Source organism: Catharus ustulatus, chromosome 4 (genome assembly GCF_009819885.2).
Source record: "Catharus ustulatus isolate bCatUst1 chromosome 4, bCatUst1.pri.v2, whole genome shotgun sequence".
Classification (NCBI taxonomy): Eukaryota; Metazoa; Chordata; class Aves; order Passeriformes; family Turdidae; genus Catharus; species Catharus ustulatus.
Window position 1 is genome coordinate 48,724,360 of NC_046224.1, and position 23,713 is coordinate 48,748,072.

General features: G+C 36.7%; 1 protein-coding gene across 1 annotated transcript in view; it reads right to left on the reverse strand.

Moving 5' to 3' along the window:
* Positions 1–23,713, reverse strand: part of TRHDE (thyrotropin releasing hormone degrading enzyme) — a 205,119-nt gene that overhangs the window by 114,139 nt on the left and 67,267 nt on the right. Inside the window, exons 4-5 of the mRNA XM_033057476.2 lie at positions 9,652–9,806; positions 3,769–3,882 (exon numbers count right to left, since the gene is read on the reverse strand). Coding sequence (XP_032913367.1) covers positions 3,769–3,882; positions 9,652–9,806 — 269 coding nt within the window. The remainder of the gene's footprint in view (positions 1–3,768; positions 3,883–9,651; positions 9,807–23,713) is intronic.

A 23,713-nucleotide genomic window follows, 5' to 3' on the forward strand; every position in this document is an offset into this window, starting at 1 on the left:
ATGATGGTTCCTTCTACCAGAAAATAAGGAGTGAAAAGATCAGCCAATAAATTCCTGGATTTGCAAGCCTCAGCTGAATTCCATCCTTTACAAATCCACATGCAAAGGACTTCAGGATATGAGAGAAACAAGCCAAGAGGAAGATGGAATATAAGCTTCAAACAGGCCTCTGAAAGGAGGAAGGTGAGCAGGGTAGATGAGAAAAGACATAGCTCTGAAGTGGAAATTACCAGCATGGAGTTTTTCACTGTAATTTTCTTTTTTCTCTGATCCTAAAACCAGCAAAGGCCCCTTCCACAGAGGTGAGATTACCATGTATTGGTCAAAAGATCTTACAGCTCAAGAACTCACATCCAGCTGTGGTTACTTTTTGATGGCATGGAGAGAAACCATATGGTAAGCCTCTAATACAGAAATCTCATTGTTTTCTAAGTCATGAAATAGCAACAGCCAGGGAATTCCCATGCAGAGAACTATTCTGAGCACACATGATCAAGCAAAATTCCCTAATCTCAAAGGAACACTGTGCAAAGACAGTTTTCTTTTTAAAATCATCCTGACAGCACAGAAACAACTATTTAAACTTCCCAGACCTTTAAGAATGAGATCTAGCAGTAAGAATTTGAGGTATTTCTGAATACAAATTTTAAAAAGTCTTAATTTTGGGGGACAGGCAAGGCATGAGGCTGAAATTGGAAGAATAGTGAATTCCTTCCTATGGCAAATGTCTAATCACTGTATAGCAGAGAGAGATTTCCTGCAAAATTAAATGTTAAATTTTCACCTTCACAAGGTAAAAAGTAAGATGCAGGGACTTATTTTTTTAGCTAAAGGAAGGAAATGAGAATTTCTAGCTTTAATCTGAAATGACTTAGCTTTGAAAAAGGATATTAAGACAGTGGGATAACCATTAAGGATCTCAGCACAGAAAGCTCATCATCCTGTTTTAAAAGCAGCAAAATTTCATTCCCTTCTTTCAGAAAGTTCTGATGTATTTAACTGCAACGGATATCAGGCAACTCCATCAGATTGACTCTTCATTCTGTTCTTCACCCAAAATTCTAATCACAGAATAAGCTGAGTTGGAAGGGATTCACAAGGATCATTGAGTCCAACTCCTGGTCCTGCACAGGACCATCATTAAGAGTCACACCACATGCCAACAGCATTGTCCAAACACTTCAACACACAGGTTTGGTGCTTGACCACTTCCCTGGGGAGCTTGTTCCAGTACCCAACCACCCTCTGGGTGAAGAACCTTTTCCTGATAGCTAACCTAAACCTCCCCTGACAAAACTTCAGCCCATTCCCTCAAGTCACTGGGCATCACACCTCCTCTTCCTCTCATGAGGAAGCTGTAGACGGCCATGAGGGCCCCCTTCAGTCTGCTCTCCTCCAGGCTGACCAGATCAAGTGACCTCAGCCAGAGGATCCAGGATATAAGCAGAACAAGAGTTTAATAAGGAGTATTAAACTCCTTTCTCATTAAGATTATGCAAGCATGACAAATATGGCAGTAAATGCCTTCTGGACAACACAAGAAATTCCAGATGTGTTGGAATATTGAATAAAGTGTTGCAACTTCACAGCAATTGGCACTGTTATCTATTCATCCTTCCAGTTGTAAAAGAGTCTATGAGACAACCGAAGAAAAACTGATAAAATTAAAAATGGCAGGGGGAGGAAATATTTAAGAAAGCTAAAGAAACTAGAGAAGAAAAAAAAGCCAGGAAATGGGTTTCAGAAAAAAATCATGGATCCCTGTTTTGTGCAGAACTTGATACTGTTGGTTTAAGTAATAATGGTGTGACGTGCCTAAGAGACAGCTCTTCTCAAGAGTCTCAGGTTCAGGCATAACAAGGCTGTGAATGCCAAGTAAGATGGACACTGAAAAATGCTCAGCTCTGCTAAAAGATAAGCATCTTCAGACAAGTCATTTCAAAACTTTAGTGGTTTATAAGCCTTAATGCTGAAAGTAGCCCATAATATCCAACAACTTAGAGAGGAAGCTGTGGATAGAACCCATTTTTTCAGATTTATCCATATTCCCCAAGTTGCATTTCCAAACAAAAGTCCTTTTTCTGGAGTGGACTACAGTCTTCTGCTTCTGCATTTATCCAAAAAAAGAATGTGACAAAAAGTTTTAGTAAGCTAATTTCTTATTTCCCAGTTTAACTCCCATCCCTTGTTCAATCCACACTTCTTGCTAGTATTCTGCTAAGATGCCAAGATTTCACATGATGGGCATGTTATTTGCATAACAGTGAACATTCGATTCATTCCACAGAAATTTCAAGCAAATATACTATATTCCAAATGACTTCTAAAGCAAAGTTATTCTGAATTTGTTAGACTGACTATGTGAAGAACAAATGACTGATGATTTGAAGATAAAATTCGGTGTATAAATGTTGTCATTTATGACACTTCACTCTGCTAAAATCACAAAGGCCTGCCAGATTTCATTGCATTCATAATTAGAATCATTAAATTATAATTCAGGTTATGTTCTTTATAAAGATGAATAGCATGAGTTTTAATATAGCCAAAGCCAGGCAAACCCAACAAGCCTACCTATGCAAGACAGTTGTCAGCTCAAATAAAGACTTGTTTTCCTTTTCATTATGCAATTATAAACCAAAATTGACACCTGAAAGAAAAAATTAAATACTACAAAGGATTCAAATTTCACAAGAAGCATAACTAACTCAAGAGTAACCTATGTACAACTATTTTTTTTAACTTAGCTTTAACTCATAGTTAAAGCATCTTCATTTTATGGCACACAAAAGTTAATGGGATAAGTACACTCCAGAAAACACACAGAAATGGAAAAAAAAATCAAATGTTAGTTTTAAAAATTTTAAGCAAAACATCCAAGCCCCAACAAATCTCTAACAGATAATCATGATCTATAATAAATATTTTGCCACATAATAAAAACATATATAAGCACAAAAGATTAGCAAACATAAACATGCCTCCTATGGACATTAAAATCTCTATAGGAATCTTCAACATTGTCTGATATGTGATTTCCTTGTATTGAGGTCTCATCTCTCTTATTTTTTCTTACAAATAAAATATAGCTAGATCACAGGAATTCATATAAATTGGGACCTGTCTAGGTACAATATGATATAACAGAAGACTCCAAAATAATGTCCCAGCATGGAATTCCCAGTTCCCTCAGAGAGCTCTGGTATTTGCACATGGGTTAAAAAAGCAGGTCCAACTGTGTATGGTTAGAAACCATACCAAAATACAAATTCTCTGTTTATGAAACCCATGCTAAGTTAGCATTTACTCTAGACAAACAATACCAGGAAGATAAAAAGAGTATATTTAGGGAGATGAGAACAGAATACTGTGACAAAAAATACACTCAGTTTTATAGAATGTTTTAGCTAAACATTTCTTTCCAATTTATCTTGTGGATAAAATTCAACTTTCTCAATGTTTTAAAAAACAGTCCATGTTAAATCATAACTGCTTTAATCCAAAATATTTCTAAGCAGAGACAGCAGTTATTTTAATGCTGGGTTACAATAGACATGACATTATTTCTTTTGCAATAAATTGCATATTACACTTTTGGAATGCTGTCAAATTATTTCACACCTAGTGATTTTGGTTCATTCAACATCTGATACTTGCATGCATCATCTGGTATTTTTCAGCAGTCCCTGTCTATAACAGAAGCAGGAGTCTAACAGCAGAGCAACTTTTCTGTAAAGTCTCCACATTAACAAAATAGAACTTACTTACCATGTTCCACCCTGGGTAGAGGTAGTCTGTCCCAACAAATTCAAAATAGTGAGCAAAACCTTCTTTCAACCACACATCCTCCCACCAAACCGGAGTCACAAGGTCACCAAACCACTAGAAAAACAAAAAGTTTAAATGAACAACTTTTACAACCTTTAGGAAACCATGTTTGCATACATTTCACTTAGACAAACACATTTGCTACACATAAAACAGCAGTATTTACCATATACTGAAATTCACTAACTGTACTTTTGCTGTGCTAATTAATTCAACATTACAGGATGCACAAGTTAATGAAGTAAAACATTAGAAAAGAACAAGCGAGGCAAAAGAAGCATTGAGGACAGTATTCACTTTTAGCTTTTGTTGTCTGAAGCAGATGCTCACCTAGGTTCAACAGACTAACATACAAACTGGACAGAAAACGGCTTCTAACTCAAGTAATATGATCCATTACATGGAAATTTCATGATGCACAGTGTGAATATTGAAAAACATGAATGTGAGAATGGGAACACATTCTCCACCCCAGACCTAAATTTCAGCATTTCCTTCTCCCCACTCTCTGCCCACTAAATTTACAACACTACTGATGCCCCTCTCCTTGGCAGGTTTCTTAAAGAAAGAAGTTTTACACAATAATGTCAGCTCTCTGTGGGTAGGACTGATGGCTAAAAGCAAGTAGTTGCTGCCATTTAGAGAAGATACTGGGGTATGTGAGATACTCACAAAGGCTAGGAAATTTCATACATCTGCAGCCTTCGCAAACAGCAACCAGAAGCAGAGGTATCTGAAACAGCACAGCCCACCTGTGTACATGCATAGGAACCCTGCTAGAGCTGCTTGCCTTTCCCATTTCCTCTAGATGATTCTTCAATACCCCCACTGATTTCAATCTAATTTAGCAAGAAGTATAAAAGTCTCAAGGATAACTAAACTCCATAAACTCCACAAGTAAATAAAGATCATCAACTGAAAAGGCAAGAAAGGCATGAGCACAACCATTACATATTCTGCTCACTAAGACCTCAACAGACACAAATCTCACAGTACAGGACATGTAGGTGTCAGAGAGATTTTACACAGAGCTGGGATGATCATCGGAAGACAGATGAGGATTCATAGGAAATCAGATGTCATATATTTATCTGCTGATGGATGACCTGTTTAAATGATTATTTAAATAATTTAAATTATTTTAATGTGTAACCTAAATAATGTTACACCAGGTAAGAACAGAAAAATCAACAGTATTATGAAAACCTATTTCGTACTTTCTGTAGCCTCTCTTCTGCCAAATACCAAAACTTTGTTAGAGTAACGTTTTCTGTCAGTTTTCTCTTAATATTTATAAAAATTAGTTATAATCAACAGAGAAAATTTTGGTCTTTCATGTGTAAGCAAGATCTAAAAATACAGAGAGAGGAAGAAGCAGTTAAGTATTCTAGAGGGAAAGACTCGGGTCAGCGCAGAGGAGCTGATGCAGAACTGTAATGAGTGTGAGGAGTGAATGAAAGCAGAGTTGGCCCACAAGCAGCTTGATTTCATGACAGCTGGCTTGTTTAAAAGCTTTGTCTGGGACTTGAGTGAAAGCTGTCACTTCTGTGCATGTCTTTGTAGAGTGAGAATGACACCACAGAAGGATCAGTGCTGCAATGAGGATCCACAGTGATGTGAATACTAGAGCTTTAAAGAACAGACTAGCTGGAAGATTACCAGACAGCCACATAAGGTTCAACAAATAGAATTCGAATTTTAAAAAATTAAGAAAAACGTGGCAATGAATTGTCACTGACAAGCAGCTTAACAATGTAGAGAGAAAAGATGAGGTTGATGGAAGTCATATTCATACACTATGTGAAGCTAAACTTAATGCACTCTCAGTATGCACAATATAGGTAAAGGCTATCAATAAATTAACTCTCTACAGGGCCACTAACCACAGAACCTGATCTTAAGAGCAATTAACTGAAAATACAAAGAAGTGCTGGAAAAGTATTCATATAGCCTATGCATTTTCAGATTTTGAAAAAAAAAATTAATATTATTTTCATACACCAAGAAGTATGGAAGTTAAATTCATACTAGAGTAGGTTGCCTCAATGATTTTTAATGACTAAACATAACAGCATAGTTTATTTCCTGAATTGCAGGAGTACTACAGAATAAATATTAAACCAGTGGTAAAATTGTCATTTTGAACGAAGACTAGTTAGAGAAATTTTAAAAGAATAAAAGTTGTCAAGTTCATAATACCTCGTCCTGTAATTTGAATTAATATCATTAATTCATGTTGCTACAAAAGAGAATTTCTTCTACTCTTTTGTGAGTTTTCTGGGTTAATTTATTAATGATACAATTAAAATTATTTGTTTAATTATCCAGCTAAAGGAACAAATGTTTTAAGGCATTAAACCAATATGGGATTTGTAGGGAATTTGTTTAACTACTTTTGAACAGTATCAGAGAGAGTTACGGATGTCTGAGACAGAGCAGTACCCAGAGGCTGTAAGCAAGAAAGCCAAATTTTCCAGCAGAAAGATGCTATTATTTTCCTAGGTGTTACATGTCTCAAAGGAAAACTGTAAGTATTAAATTTCTTTAATTAATTTATTAATTATTTGTGTATTTGACTATGGGCTCTATTTGCCTGGAGTGAATACCATCACTTCATTTTGAAATGTATTGATCACATAAATTTCTCATCTCCCTCAGGTACAATGTTCAACCTGATACACAGAAAGCACTTAATTTACAGGACATTCTTTCCTGTATTTTTCTCACAGATTATTAAAAAAAATGTTGATTTAGAAGTTTTTAATTTTCTTTCTGCTTTCATGCCTCTGTAACTCAATCTGTCACACCATGTTTTGTGCTCAGGTGGGAAAACTATCACAAAAAATCATGAAGCACAAATTCAAATTACTCTTCCTTCAAAGACTTAGGTGGAACTGATATATAATATGCAAATAAAACTGATTACTACCTTAACAGAATTATTTTCATAAATTATGGTAATTATTTCAAGCTATCAAATAAAGCTGGTAGAAATGCATGTGTTTTGAACAACTCATGGTTTGGAACTCGAAGGACAAGCTTTTCTGCCAAAACACTCATATGATCAATTTTTTTTAATTAAATAAAAAAATATTCAGAAAGAACATTCAACTGAAATATCAAAAAAAAAGGACCCTACAATATTACTGAACCAAAGCTAGCAAAGTAAATTTCATGCATCTCTCCTAAAACATGTACCTAAAATACCTGGTCAAACATGAAAAGCTGTGAAGAAACTGAACATGAAATCCTTTCTTAGATACTTTTTACTTTTATTTTACTCAATTTGTCCTTTGCAGTGCTGCCTCTCATTTTCTATCTATCCTGAGCACTGTGCTCAAGCATTAATACAGAGTAGGTTTGGTAATTACAATTTTTAAACAGTCAAATCTAAAGGCAACAATCTGGATTTTTAGTATTAATATTATCTGATTAATTTAATATTAATCTGATTTAATATTAATCTGATTTCTCTAATCTTGGAAACAACATTAGAAAGCAATTGCTGTATTACTCTACATAACAGGGCCCTCATATCAACCAGTTTACTACATGCTCAGATATGCTCCATAAATTTTGAAGTCATGGGTTTAAAGTCAGGGAAACTGGACAGGGACACAGTTCTTTAAAACTAAAAAAAATGCAAACAAAACACCCCATATGTTGTAGAAGAGTTCCATTTCCCCTTCCCTGAAATCTAAAAAAAAATTAATAAATAAAAACTGGAGATGTGGATTCTAGTTTTGCTTGCATCAGAGAGATTTTGGTTAATTTTTGTTACTCCATGTGTAAAAATGAGTGAAGGGGAAGAATATGCATGTGTCACCATAGACTAACAGGTGATATGATGCACAGCAAAAGACAATGAAAAATGCAGTGAATAAATAACAATTAAACAGCAGAGGCAAGTTATCCTGGACCCTATGTGGTATTGGTTCAGTACATTTTCAGCTAATATAGTATTGTTTAGTGTTCCTTGAGGGGCTTCTGAGTATGGTAAAATAAAGGTGGAAAAAAGATGATGTGATGGAGGTCCTAGACAGTGTTTTCTAGGTCATATATTTTGAGTGCTTCTCCCTTTAAACTTTACTTGCAGGTGAATAATCCATATTCTGTATGACTCTATTCTGCATCCAAAAAGTAGAAATACTGCTTCTTTAACCTGAATTCTGACTTGAGCAAAGACCTAATCTGCAAGGCACTGAAACTGAAACAGAAACAGCTGTAACAGGAATAGAGAAAGCTACTTTTAATTGAGCAAACAGCACTGGAAGTAGTATAAACATGGACATCAAGTAAACCTTCCTATCTGCAATTTTAAGGTGCACTTAAATGTACTCTGTGGTCATCATATTTCTACCCTAAAATAAATTCTAAAATAAAATTAATTCTAAAATAAAAGTTATCAATTTTGTCCGCTCCATGATCCTCTAAAATTCCCAAAACAATGTGAAAAGGCTTTGGTGTCTGTAAGAATCAAATAAACAAACTTGGCCAGTTACAGATGTGATAATTGCCCACATCTGAAGTGCAAATTGCTCTGGAAGCAGAGGAAATTATCAAAGCAGCACAAAGAATAACTGGAAGTAATGAAACAACTTCAGAAAAACCAAGACATAAGCTGAACACTTGGAAAAAGTTACTTACTATCAGATTTAATCAAAAGGTTTTCAAGAAAGCCATATAACCCTGTAATAATCAGGAGCACTGAACCCAGCACTACAAATGGAAAAAAATCTAATACTCACAGGAGCTGGGACTTGATGATCTAATGTATGTTTTCCACACATGATTCCTAAGGCACTGCAATTTTTCTAGCTGAAATGTGTACTACTCTGTTGTACTGCACAGTGAAGAGCTTATGGCAAAATCAGATGATAGTATCAAGATAAAACCAGCAGTAACTTCCAATAAAAATTTCATATTTTAGTTGAGGACTTCATATTCATCAACCAATTTAATGTGAAATACAAACACGAACCAAACCTTATTTTCAGGTTCACCTGCCAGAACGCCATTATAATGGCTCCCTTTTACATGGTACTTTTATTTGCAGAAAGTGTTAAGAATCTGCATTGCCTTTAAAGAATACTGTGTAAAGTCACAAATGTAAGCCATGGTGATTACACAGTAGGATTCCATTCATTTTAACCTGAAGGCTATGATTATGCCTCTTATGAGTGTAAGAAAGCGTTTCCTGCCCCTGTAGCAAATTTCTTCAATAACATCTGCATTCAATTCAATATTACTAACACTTGTAATGCATTTAGCTGGAGATAAGAAGATGGGGAAAACGTAAAATAAATTGTAATATGGGTTTATTATTTTACGTTTTCTTACTGACACAATAGTTTCTGTACACATAAAAACTCGCTTATCCACCATTAATGGACAGAGAGGGTCAATACCAAACTGGGAAAAAAACTGAGAAGAAAAAGAAAATGGATACGTGTATATATGACAGAAAACATAGACTACTAACAATTTGACTTTAGCCAAAACATTTTTTGACATGAATGTGAAATTTAGCATGAATCTGCTATGAACGTGTTTATTCCACATACCGGTAACAAATCACCAACACACAAACACAGAATATGACACAGCAAAGCTGTTCATTGTGACTAATTTTCTCTTCTATTCCCATTTCGAGTCTTCACAGCTTCTGTATTGTAGGCATGTGTCCTACAGGCAGTGTCACATGGATTCCAGTTACAACAGAAATCACAACCATCCATATGCACAATACAAATTCATTTTCAGTTCTGAAAAGGAGCGCATAGTTTCTGACATTAATATCAAATACGTGAACACTTCTTATACCTGATGACATAGCTCATGTACAATGACCATGGTGACATCCAGTAGGTATAAAATAGAAGAAATGCTTGGATCTAGCAGTATCCTTTGCTCCACAAAAACACTCAGTCCCCAGTTTTCCATAGCAGCATATGGATGCTTAGGCACAGCCAACAGATCTAGAAATAGAAAAAATATGTGTTAACTCCTTGTGGGAGCTACTGTGCTGAAGAGCTATTGTAAGAAGGACCACAAATCATCACTAAAAGCATTTTAAATAAGATACATGGGAAAAAAAAAAAACAAACAACAAAAATATGCTCTCCAATAATATTTCTTAGGAAACATAATAAAATATTCATTTTTACCTTATGCCACTCTCTGCTCACAAATGATTACTATGCTATTAATGCAATACAGTACTTAGTATTTCTAATGAAGCTTTCTATACAGAATCCAGCTTATTTACAACCTTGTTGATTTACTTCTAGGTTTAATGCTGCTTCTCATGTCTACTATACTTCATCAGCACAGTAACACAGATTCTTACTACAAGAATTTTTTATCTTTTCATTAAAGCAACTTCTTTATGAACATCTTACACATCAAACTGCATGCAATGACTGACATTTAGGGGTGCACTGAAAAAATATTGTTTCACAACATCAAGAAAAATGGCAAATTGTTCATAATCCCCAGTTGTTACTAAACAAGACATCTTCCAGTGTGTAGTGTTGCTAGCACATATCCTCTGGGAGCAAGACTGCTGAGAGCCACCTCTCAGTCCTCCCAGCTGGAACAATGGAACCATACGCAACTTAAGGAAATTTGAGTTTTGTATTCTGTAGTAAGTGATAAAATATTAGGAACAAGATGGGACATCCTTCATCAAGTAAATAAAAAAGCACCAAGTGCCAGGAGGTTGAAGAACTCAATACATGTCTTAGAAAAATCTTACTGCAAAAGACTTAAAAGGAATTAAATTGAGTACTGATCTGGAAAGAAATCTAAAATTGCAGCAAATTTCCATAGGGAATGAACCAATACACAACTCTGCTTCACAGCAAAAAACATCTGAAAGAGCCCAGAAAAAACTTGTCTATTAGAAGCCCAGTACAACCTGTGTACAAATCAGGAAGAATTTTGGAAGCTATAACGTGACATCAGCATGGTGCTCCCTCCAGTCAAGCTAATTAGCTGGACTTCTCAATTAATTAGTCTGGCTGCCACATTCCTATCTCATTTGCCTCTAGTACTTCTGCTTCCAAAGCTAGTTTATTGGCAGTTATCACAGGTCTGTCTAGGTGGTCCTTCACTGGGTGACTTCACAACATGAACAAGAGAAATCCTGACCTAATTATTCTAAATAATACTCTAAATTGCATTATAGCACTGACACCTCTCCTAGGTTTGTCTGTTTTGGCTTGCCAATGTGTGTGCTGGAATTGGCTTGGAGAACAATCAGACTGCAGGAGTTCTACTCCAAGATTCACAGGAAATTGCCACTGAAATACTGGGAAATGAGATTGTGGATATATTCTGGCATTCCTAAAAAGGGTCTGCTTCAAGAAGCATAAAAATACCAGCCTCCTAGAGAATGCAAGGCAAGTCTAGCAGCTAATTCCAAATATATGCAGGAAATATCCAAATCACAGACACACTTCAAATGCTAAAGAATAAATATTTTATAGAAAAGCAAACACTAGAACATGAGCCTAATTAAAGAAAATAATGTAAAAACCCAAAACATGGTGTTCAAGATTAGGCATGTGAGGAAATTCAAAACTACACGCTTTCCTTTTCTTCAGTTGAAGCTTGAACTGTACGATTTTTTTAGAATAACTGCAATTTGTTATAAATGACATGCAAAATGAAAAGCTCTTGTCTGCTCTACAAAGAAGGAATAGGGATGGGGGGGAAAGACACAAACATTACTGGGTGGAATCATTGAAATTAATGGCAAGTTTTCATTAACATTAAACAGGGATCTCTCCCATTCTCAACTCTGTCAAGAAAGCCACTGCTTCGCCTACACCAGTGAAACTTTCCTCCAAAAGGTCTCTTCAGAAGGTGAATACTGTTCTTATTTACTCCACTCAAGTTTTCAGAATTTCCCTTCAAACACAGAACAGATCTTGCACAAAAATAAAACCAGGTCCCTATTTTTCACTGATCCTTTCATCTCTTTATTCTCCTTTGGTTTCATTTGTAGTTTTCTTTCTTCCAGTCAAAATGGATAGATTCTGTCAGTGTCATCCAGCAATAAACTGGAGTAACTCTGGTGGAACTGGGAAACAAGGGTGAGGTCTCCCACTAAACATATTTACAGGCTAATTATAGACTGTCTTTCATTTTTTGTGCTGTTGGTGGTTTGGACTGATACTTTACAGCACTGACACACATAAAACCTTCCAATCTGATGGACAGGTAACTGCCTTGCAGGTAGGCAACCACAGAGGGATATTTTAAATCACTTTCATCCAACACAGCCCCATTTCTCTGCAAGCCTGAAAAGTCCTTTCATGCACCGGCTACTGCTGAAAGGGCTTTTGTGAAGAGAGAAAACAAAACACATTAGATAACCCTGTCACTTTCCAGAATGTTAATCCCTGCAGGTGACATGAGCATACCAATAATGTTGAGTGAATATGAGCACACTACTATTTTCTAGCGCAGGGTCTGATACACTACACCTTCATACCAAAGAGACTTTCTTAATTTCCACTGACTGACAGAATGGTCTCTGAAAATTCTCATCACATTTTTTTTCCCTTCTTATTGTCAACGTTTTAATTCTGAACATCCAAGTCTCGATGTTAATCTTTCAGTGGCTGGTCTTTGACAGCTTCAAAAATTTCAAATACCTTTAAATAAAATTCCAAACACATCTAGTTTTGTGGTAAAAGACACAAAAATCTATGTCTTTCTCTGGGGAGTAATAAACCTTTGATTTCAGAGGAACAATGTGTGATGTTCAAGTCCCAACAAGAGAATTTGTATTTCCCTGTTTATCACATCATTAGAGCCCTGAGCAAGGTATCCTGTGATCCTGGAGGTGACATCCGTTAAGGTTTTAGTGTCATTTTTAAGGAGTGAGGTACAAAGGGAGGAGTGATAATGCACATTTTGATGGAAACATCATTCACACATATTACTGCACGGAAGTGTTCTGCACTAACTGCAAAATGGGAACTACTGAATATATAACAGCTTGTGTACATGCTGCATCCAGTCACTCTGCACACTATTTAATTAAATTCTTTGTAAAGCACTTGTGAATGTTTGATTATGTGGATATTGCTGGGGAAATAGAAATGTGTGTTATTGCTTGCAGAGAATAATATCCTCATGCATCATAAAACTGTTACTTGATATTTCCTGATACAGCAGTGCAGAGTCCCATGTAGTGCTGGAATAATAAAGGGTTTCCACCTCCTGGCCTTCACAGAGACTAAATTCATGACCAACAAGTAAAAATTATATGGCTACAATAAAATCACAAGACAAAAATGTGTTGGAGGTTCACACTAACATGCTATACTGGTACAATTACTTGAATTCAAGGACAGCATTTCGGTTTCTAAAAAAATCTATTTCTGTGTGACTTTTGTGAAAAATAAATTAAGTTACAAAAATTGTACATAGATCAACAGCTTGTTTTATTTCCAAACATTGAATTAAGGCATCATAACTATGTAAGCTTACATCAAAATATAATCCTCTGCCATCATCAGCAAGTTCTCATCATAGTGCAAAACAGAAATTCGCAATTTCCCACCTAAGTTGGTCACAAAGCAAGTACACATTTGATGGTGGCTTTTTATCTATGAGCTTAGTATCTGTGCAATTTGCACAAATGACACTGTTTTCCAATCTTTGCCACTCAGTCACAGTATCTTCTAGGTTCTGTTAAAAACCCAAAGCACAAACAGGGAACATCACTCTTACTTTAAATGAGAGCAAGGTTAGAACAGAAAAGGATTAAATGTAAAATGATTCAGCTCTCTCATGCAGAGTACCATGAATTTCTGGAGCCTTTTCCCTCTCTTTACCATCCTACTCTTGCAAACATCAAAGCATCTTCTTCATCACTGTGATTCCACTGTAGTTAACCACCCTGATTTGAATCTGGACAAGGATATTGGTTTAACAAGCACACATCCTCACTATACATATAAATATGAGTGTGTGAATAAACATCAACAGACCTCCACATCCACCTTTAACAACATCATGTACAGCACTCTTATTTGTTTTAGCTGCTGGTTAAAATGTAACCAAGGGCTAGATACTCCAGAACATATGACATTTCCAGAATGAAATTCCTAATACTCATGGTGGAAGGTAAAAAGCACTAAGGGGGAAAAAAACAAAACCAGACATACTAATTATTTCTGCAAATTTTCAGTTAGCATACATGAAATGTCTCCCAAATAAATATCTGAAACCCCTGAAACACTGCAAGTTGTAAATGAGAACATAGAGTGAGAGACAAGAATTTTCTGTCAAGCATCTTCACACATACATTTTCCTTAATAAACCCAGGAGGCATGCAGGGATAAACTGTCTACTCCATGAACTCCATGTTTTTCCTTTATAATCCCTACTTTTATTACAAAAATGACACTACAAGAATAATTTGAATTTATCTATGTGCCTGTCACAATCTTATTTTTATTCACTTCTTTCTTCAGGATATTAGTGCAGGTATCTTGCTCCCAGGATTTCCACGTTTTTTGACAACAAATTCAACAAATTAAGAGGAAGTATGGACTAGTATAATTTTATTTAAGTCATTCCGTAACTATGTTTTTTGCCCTTTCCTAGTACTGCATAATGCAATCAATAGCTTTATTAAATCTCTCTAAAGCCTTGTGCAATTTCCTAAATGAATGCTACTGTACCAATAGAAAAAAAATACAAAAAAGAAAAATACAAAAACCTGTTTACCAGAAGGGTATATATTTCTGCCACTCAGATTCCTTAATTAAAGTAATTTGTTTTACTAAGTAGAAGATACTTCTCTGTAGTACAATACCATTTAATGATTTATGCAGATTTTAAGGAACAAGCCAAATACAAAAAGAACAGATCTCATTAAGAAACATTAAGTCAAACTGTAGCTATTTTAAGAAATATCCACATTTTCTACTTATATAGAACTACTGATAATGGTACTTATAAGAAAAATCTAAATTAGCTGCTGATTGATCTTTTTTCTGCACTGTTTGATTAGTGTATGTCAGAGAAGTTTTGTTCTGGAAATCCCCTTAAAAAGATATTGAGGGGAGGGAGGAGGCAGGCAGGGGAACGACACAATGGGATGACACACCAAAAAGTCCAAACATCCCAGGGTTGGTAAAAGCTCTTTCAAGCCAATGTTTGAGACACTTTGAAACACCCTATTTTCAGAAAATGCTAAGTGCATGTTTCCTGAAAACTAAAGCAATTCAGTATTTCACTTTTGGCAGTTATGACCTAAATACCCTAAATTAGCTGTCTTTAAACTTAAATAGTATTCTTCTGTCTTATCTCAGTACATGTGAAGTATTCAAAGGCACAGAAGCCACAAACAACCTGGATGAGGCCAGGAAATCTTCGATTAGCATTTCTGTTCAGCTAGATGCTTATTTGGGCGCCCACCAGTTTTTATCCCCAGGACTATGTCACCACTACCCTTCTGTAAGCTTGACACTTAACCACCCACACGGGCGCTGGCCTGCAGAGCTAATGCAAAGGTCTAAAATTGTTTGCCGTTATTCTGGTCAAATCAAATGGCTTGTTGCAGACCCTGAGGAGAAATCACTACCACACAGCAGTTCATTGCTGGGGTTTTTTATTGCTTCTTATTGCTGTACAAAGTATTACTTAACATTAACTGACACAAACAATGGATGGATTCTCAGAGTGTTTGATACATGCAGTAGATGTTTAATGCAATGTGAATATTAAAGGATCTAAGAGAGAAAAAAAGTGTGCGAGAAAGCTGGAGAGGGTAAAGAGAGAGAATATGCAGAAACACAGAAAGAAAAACTTTGCTGTTTTCAAGTAACTGAGCCTTGACACTGGGTGATAGCTAATTTATGGTTTAAGAAAATAAAATAGGAATCTGTTGATGCTATTTGACACGTATACTATTAAATTTCTTTCAGTTTTGATACCCCCAGTCCATAGATCATTGCTTTGTTATTTCAAAGTATATCAAATGATTCAATGTTAAAATGAAAAATGAATGCAATCGCCCATTGAGGATGGATTGTGCATCATCTAGGTTGTATCGATCTGCACAGGAACAATGCCTTTCTTTTAAAATAATACCTGGACAGATCATTATGAATTGCTGCACAGTATTAAACAAGGAAAAAGAAATCTTTCACAAAGTTTCTTTATAAATATACACTTTTTTTCTCAGTTTCAGCCTTATGTGGGAATACAGAGAGCTGTATGGCTCAAACCAGGACACAGACTGAAATGAGCTCAGGTTTCTGTTACTCCAGGTAACAGGGGTAGTACTGCATATGCATCCTCTACAGTATATAAACAGCAGGCAAACAGAGAAAATACATTCCAATTCTCAACACTGAAATATCCGGAGAGAGGAGAAAACAAGAAATACTTTTGCTGCCTTCATAAATACTATTTCTAACATAAATACTAAGAGCACTGACATGATGGAAAATTGCCAGCAGCCATTTTCCTACCACCAGAGTTAATAGAGCATGAGGATTCTATGGTTGAAAACAACATGACACTGATTACTGAGCACTATCAGTATGAATGCTGCTGCAAAGAAAATGATCAAGTGTCACTGCCATATTCCTTCTCTTTGCTGCAAAATCAAGGTGCAGGCACACAGAAAACTCCAGAACTCCATTCTACTTAAGAGTAGTAATGAGATTTTTTTTTTTTTCATCTGGCACACATTAAACTGATTTGCATCACAGTAATAAAGAGATGAATGTCTGCATAAGTAAAACACTCTGTATACCAAGATTTACCTCTTTTATGTTTGCTTTAAAGTGAGATCACATTCATAGGTGATGGGCACAGTTTAACAGGGGAAGTAGGAATAGGTATTTTGGAAAGCCAGGCTATTATTTAGCATTAGCAGTTTCTTGTATTTCACCTAGAGATAAAATTACAATGTACCTAATCATATTAACTACATCTGAAGGTAATGTTTTTGTGGGGACTGTATCTATTTATCTTCTGTTACAGAGTAAGATGAAGAAATGCAAATGGACTGTACTGGATAGATCCTGAGATATTGTTTCTAGATCTTGCTGTGTATCCAAGGTCCTAGAATAGAGTTTAACTTACATTCTTATGCAAATCCTTTTGATATAATAGATCAGTATAAAACTTGTTATCTTAACATAAAAATAGTAATCCATACACCGCTTTGTTTATTAAATTATTTTAATAAAATAATTAGTATCTTTCTATGACATATCACAATAAAAACCCATCATCTTGAATTCTAATGAAACACAAGTAACAGAGGACTCACTTTGTCCTCATACAAGTTCAAACTCTCTCCTTCCCACTCATACCTAAGGATGCAATCATGTAAACTAAGTCTTGTCCCAGAATCCATATTCACAAGAGGCTCAAATTACAACCTGATGGATCACCTTGGAAGTCCGAGGTGAACTTCTTGATGCATTTAAATTTCCTAGAGAGATTTAACTAAGTGAATTTACTGCTTCACTCTGTTACCTATCAGCATGGGCACAGCCTGCCAAACATGTGCTGGGCAGCTACTTGTGACAAGTGAAAAAATCACAGTTAAAAAGCAGGCATGCAGGACTGTGACTGAAAAAAATCATGCCTCTGCAGAGTTACCCTGTATTTCCCACAGTAAAATGCAGCACCAAGAAGCTTCACTTTCCTGTGGCAGAAGGGTTGAGTGGTGGGCTCCTCACACCCTGTTATGCAGAGGCAGGCAGTAGCATGACTCCAAGTAAAGAGAGTTTTTTTATAAGCATCTGGGCCCAGACTTAACCCCACATGGTTATCTGAGAGGGAGGGAGGAAGTAATTAAAAGAAAGCAAAGAAATTAGCAAGATGGAAAAGCAGAATAGCTGAAACCTTCAGCAGAGCTAAAAATCCCTCTGAGCATGAAAAACAACGGGAAGAGATGAAAATGGAGCTTTGTTCTGCAGCTGGAAGCAACCGATACTAGTGATGAGAAAGACAGTAATTAGAAAGTAGCCTTCTTTCTGACAGTTGTGGGTTCCAGACATACTTCAAGTGTTTAATAGTTTCAATTAACTCAGAGAGTAGAACCGAAACATGAAAATCTGTCACGAAAACAGAATACTGCAAACTGTAAAAATAAAATACCCCAGAAAGAAGTATTTGTTATCTGAAGTTACAAAAGAAAAGCAACACACTAAAGAGAAGCTGGTGGCCAATACCAAATGAACTGTACCACTTGAGTTTGGCAAAGAGCTAACCAGAGCTGACAACAAAAGATATTGGGACAGACCTGGGACAAGTCTTTCAGGAACAGACTCCTGACTTTCTCAGACAAAAAAGTAAAAGCAGAGTCTGGCAAACAGTAGGAGCCATCTAATCTAGAACAAAGTTTACGGGTATCAGTCAGACCTCTGACAGAGGGAGTAAGATTGATAATCCAATATTCCACCAGAAAATAAACACAAGATAGAAAATCATCCAGAGCTCAGAGAACATGTGAAGCTGCACACACAGTGACAGTCTGGACAAGAAACAGTCCTTGTCAGAGCAGGAGAAGAAATTCTGAAAAGGTGATGGATTACAGCTCTCCATTCCACCAACAGAGTGACTATACTGACAAGGGGGATGATGACAGCAATATATACTCCTATTAGTACTTTCTTTGTACTTTTATGATACATAAATGCCCTAGAGTATGGTATTGCAATACTTCTATATTAAGTATGCCTTGTTAGCTCCCTTAAATCACATTTAAGCCAAACACAGGTAAAAAAAATCAATCATACATTTTATCAATAAGTTTCAGAACTGACAACACTGCTGAATGCTTACTAAGTTTACCACCAAACAGACAAAATCTATGTTTAACGTAGTTACACTGATCCATACCTACATCCATATTGAGCTGGCACTGACAAGGAGGTAATCACAGTTCAGGTCCTTGTGCACAACTTATGTTTCACATTTTCCCAATGATCAAAAAAAATATTCACAAATTCTGGTCTGAGAATTCATCTGCAAGAGCTGAATTTCTCGCTGAGTACTTGCAGGTGAACTCCTCCATTCCCTCCGAGATCTTCATATTCCTTCATCAGTTAAATCACAACAGGCTTTGAAATGTTCCTGGGATCTAAACAGACTTAGATCTTTCATCCTGACTCCTGTTTCCTCCATTTTTGAGACACAGTCTGTCCATTTTTCTTAATAGTGCTTGTTCATTTCCTTAGATATGCAAATATCTGTTTATTAAACCAAAAAATATCTTCCCAGCTAAACTGACTGGTAAGCAGCTTCTTAACTTCAGTGGGGGATAACAACATTTTCCTCTCACTTTAGTAATTCATTTGCATTTTTTCGGTGTCTAATATGACCTCCACCAGAGTTTGCATTCTCTATCAATCTTTACTGGCATTATCCAAAGATCTAAATAAATACAATGTATGCAGCTCATTGCTGACTGCTGAGACTAATAATCCCAACACGTCAGTAATGAACCACTATGGAATAACAGTGGGCTTGCAGCAACTGAACCCCACCACAGCCTCACTGTTGTCAAAACTAGAGCAGAGTAAGACAACTGCAGGATATAACATAATATTCCTTGCTTTTGCACAAGGAAAAACCTGTGTAAAATTGGAACTTTTTCTGCTGCCTACAAAAGGAAGTATCTTGAGAGGCCATTGTTATCAAGTATTCTGGTGTTAGATGAATATGCAAAATTCAGGCAGATGCCATTTGAAAAGGTTATGCATTCATCTTATGATGGCACAGAGAGAGTATCAAGTTTTACAGAGTAACATTTCCTATGGGAAAAAACAGGAAGAGGGCAGCAAGGGGCGTTCAACAGCTTTGGAAAGATTAGGAAAAGGCCAAGCTAAAACCAAACACACACACCAAAAAAAAAAAAAAACCAAAAGGCAGATAGAACATACATTGGAAGTATTGTAATGGAAGTACAGAGAGTTGTTAGTGCATTGAGATGTGCAGGCAGAGAACAGCATTATCATAATGTCTAGTCAATGGAAGAGATACTGAGATTCCTTGGAATAATGGATTATGTGGCCAAATTTGTGCCAGATGCAAGGCGTTTTTAATCACTAACTACTGTAACCACTACTGAGAAATCCTGTTTACAGACATTGTAGAAATCTAAATCTAAAAACACAACAAGAACTGAGCTAAAGAGATCTCCCTGTAATCCCACAGCCAATTCAGAAAGAGGATGACAGAAAACATAAAGCTAAATTCTTTAATTATCTTTAATATGGCATCAGGGCAGTCCTGTAACAGACTCACACAACGGCTGGGACTGGAAGGGACCTCCAGGGGCTATCTTGTCCCACTCCCCTGCTCAAGGAGGGGCATCAAGAGCCAGTTTCCTAATACTTTATCCAGATTGCTTTTGAATATCTCCAAGGAGCGAGACGCCACAATCTCTGTGCTCCCTAGTATTTAGCAGGTTATCTTTCCAGGTTTAGTAGTTTGACATTCTTTAAGACCGTCTAACAGTTTGAATCTTACCTCAAATTTAAATCAGCAAAATAGAACAAGATCAACCGGGCTTCCACAAATCCACTACAATTTATAATCTTAGTTCAAAAGATACTATTTTAAGTTAAAGTCTGATTAAAAATACATTTTAAATAACAGTATTTTGTACATTTTTACTAATATATTTTTCTGTTAGTGTCCATGTTTTATTTAGACTACTACTCTTGAGTAAACAGAGAACTCTTGTCATAACTTTTTGGTACTCAACAGCCAGAAGAATTGCAGACAAAGAAGTATATCTACTTTTTCTACACATATCTTGCATTTCACAAATGGCAGGGTGATGACCAAAGATAAGAAGGTAGCTTGGAAAACCAGAAGAACCCTAAAATACAGGATTACTTCTGAAAAAAATGAAGACATCATACTGAAGGAACAGAAAGATCCTGTGTCAAAGTACCAAGAAACACAGTGGAAAAAGCTGAAAAACATCACCACAAGGCTTGAGAGACAAAGTTGAAACAGATTAGAAACACAAACTGAGAAACGAGACAAAGAATTGAAAAGTTTGCCTGAGACAGACAGCAAGTAAAGGCTGAGCTGGGGAAACATTGTCACAGGGACTATGAATAAAAGGAGAAACATTTTAAGAGGATGAAGAGGCAGCAAGTGAACACACCTTGCCAGGACACATCTGCACTTCCTCGGGCATATTCCAGTCAGGTTTTGTGTATCTTCAATGCACAGAACTCCAAGAAATAGAAAAGCTGTGGGAAAGCCCATCCACTGCTCAAGTAATAAAGAACTGAATGAGCTGAAGGCTCATGAAGTATTAAAACAGCTCACTTCAGCAATTATTCAGTTATTAGAGATGTTAACACCCTAGTTCATGTACTCTGCCTTTTAAAACTTTAAGTAGTCAGAATGGCTGCGGAGAGGCTCTCAAGAACTCTGGGAATTAATAACACCTTGGGAAAACTATAGTTTGAAAATCATTGAAGGGCAGGACTAACTCGATCTCCTTTGACAAGGTGACCTACATAGTGGATGAGGGAAAGGCTATGGATATTTTCTACATGGATATCAGTAAAGCCTTTGACTTCATTTTCCACAGCATTCAGCTGGTCCAACTGACTGCTCATGGCTTGGATGGATGCACTGTTTACTGGGTAAAAAAATGGCTGGATGGCCAAGCTTATGGAGCGGTGGTGAACCAGATATACTCAGCCAAAGGTCAGTCACCAGTGGTGTTTCACAGCACTCAGTATTTGGGCCAGTTCTGTTTAGTACATCCACTGACAACTTAGACAAGGTTGCACCCTCGGTAAGTTCACAGATGACACCGAATTGGGTGGGAGTGTTGATCTGCTGAAGGGTAGGAAGGCTCTGCAGAGAGATCTGGACAGGCTGGATCGATGCCAGCTGGGTGCGATTCAACAAGGCAAATTGCTGGGTCCTGCACCTGGGTCACAACAACCCCATACAGTGCTACAGGCTTGGCATGGAGGGCTGGAAAGTGGACAGAAAAGGACCTTGGGGCACTGGTTCACAGCAGCTGAACATGAGCCAGCATGTGCCCAGGTGGCCAAGGAGGTCCAATGGCATCCTGCCCTGAATCAGCAATAATGTGGCCAGCAGGACCAAGACAGTGACTGTCCCCTAGTAGTCAGCACTGGTGGGCTTGCACTTCAAGTCCTCTGCTCTAGTTTTGGGCTCCTCACTACAAAAAGAACATTGAGGTGCTAGAGTGTGTCTAGAAAAGGGCAACAGAGCTGGGGAAGGGTCTGGAGCACAAGTTTGATGAGAGGCATCTGAGGGAGCTGGGATTGTTTACTCTGAAGAAAAGAAGGCTCAGGAGGAACTTCACTCTTCTCTACAACTACCTGGAAAGAGCTTTTAGCTAGAGGGGGATTGGTCTCTTCTCCAAAGTAACATACACTGGGACAAGAAGAAATGGTCTTGAGTTGCAAGAAGGGAAGTTTAGATTGGGTATTAGGAAAAACTTCTCTGAAAGTGCAATCAGGTAATTGGAACAGGCCGCCCAGGGAAATGATGGCATTATCAACCATAGAAGTGTTCTAAGAATGTGTGGATGTGACACTTGGGGACACAGTTTAGTGGTGAACATAGCAGTGCTGGTTTAACAGTCGGATTTGATGAGCCTAAAGATCTTTTCCAACCTTAAAAATTCTATGATTCTTTGAAACATCTTTACATGGTGCAGTTGTATTTGAGAGCAAACTATATAGACAAAATGCAGTGACACGAAGAATTGAATGACCACGTGAGTATCAAAGATGTTGAAGGAAAACCAGCAGTTAAACTGAACAAGCAAAAGAAACCATAAAAAGAAGTTTGAATACAGTGAACATAAAGCAGACAGAAATTCAGTACAATCAATTGCATCTGTCAGGCACAGAAGCCAGAAGCCTTCCTGATCAGCCCCTGGCAACAAGAAAGATACCAAAACAGACGTAGCACATTCTTCTCCTGAAATAGCACTATTTGTCCAAGCACAATGTTGTTTATGCCCCATGTTATACCGCGACATTACAAAGTCATGGAGATAGATGTCTGCTCACAGTACTACTAACCCACTGAATATATAAACTTTTCCAATTATACAGAAATCAGAATGGTTTCCCTGAGTAGAATTCCATTCTCTGCATCACAGATTTAAACATTAAAGTTATATTAAAGTTATATTAAAGAACCATAACAAAGTTAGGTTCACAAACCTCATCGAAACTTGATAACTGATGAATAATTTACATTAAGATAATACAGGTCTCATTTTAAAATGTTTCTATTATGATGGTTTTTCTCTGTTAGAATCATAATTTTCCCATACCATCTTGCTTCATTATTATTTACAGAAAAAACAATTTCTGATCATTCCTCTTAAAAGTAAAAATCCAATTAAAGATTTTGCTGCATCAGTAATGTTTGATGTAGACCATGACTGAGCACACAGGCTTTTTTTTTCAGAAAATTTAAGAATAACTTGCACTAAACAAGTATTGTAGTGTCTACTAGAAGAAAGAGAATAAAATTGTTAGATCTTCAGTATAATAAAAGGCACAAAGAACGCCTAGTATGGAATCAGAATCTAATAGCCCCTGAATTTAGGAAGTCATTTTGTTCTGACACCTATCAAAACAGAGTACACAGCTAATTCAATGTGCACCATAGAAGCATCCTTAAAAATCTTAACAATACTATGCAGAGGACCATTGCAGTTCTGTAGCAAACCTAGAAGCCAGGACACCAAGTCATCAAATCATCTGCACTGAAAGTATGCAAAATTCACACCAAAGGCTTTGAACCAAGTTCTCCTTCACACTGAAGACATGATCTTTTTCTCCTAAAAGACAGGCTATAAAATAGCCTGAAT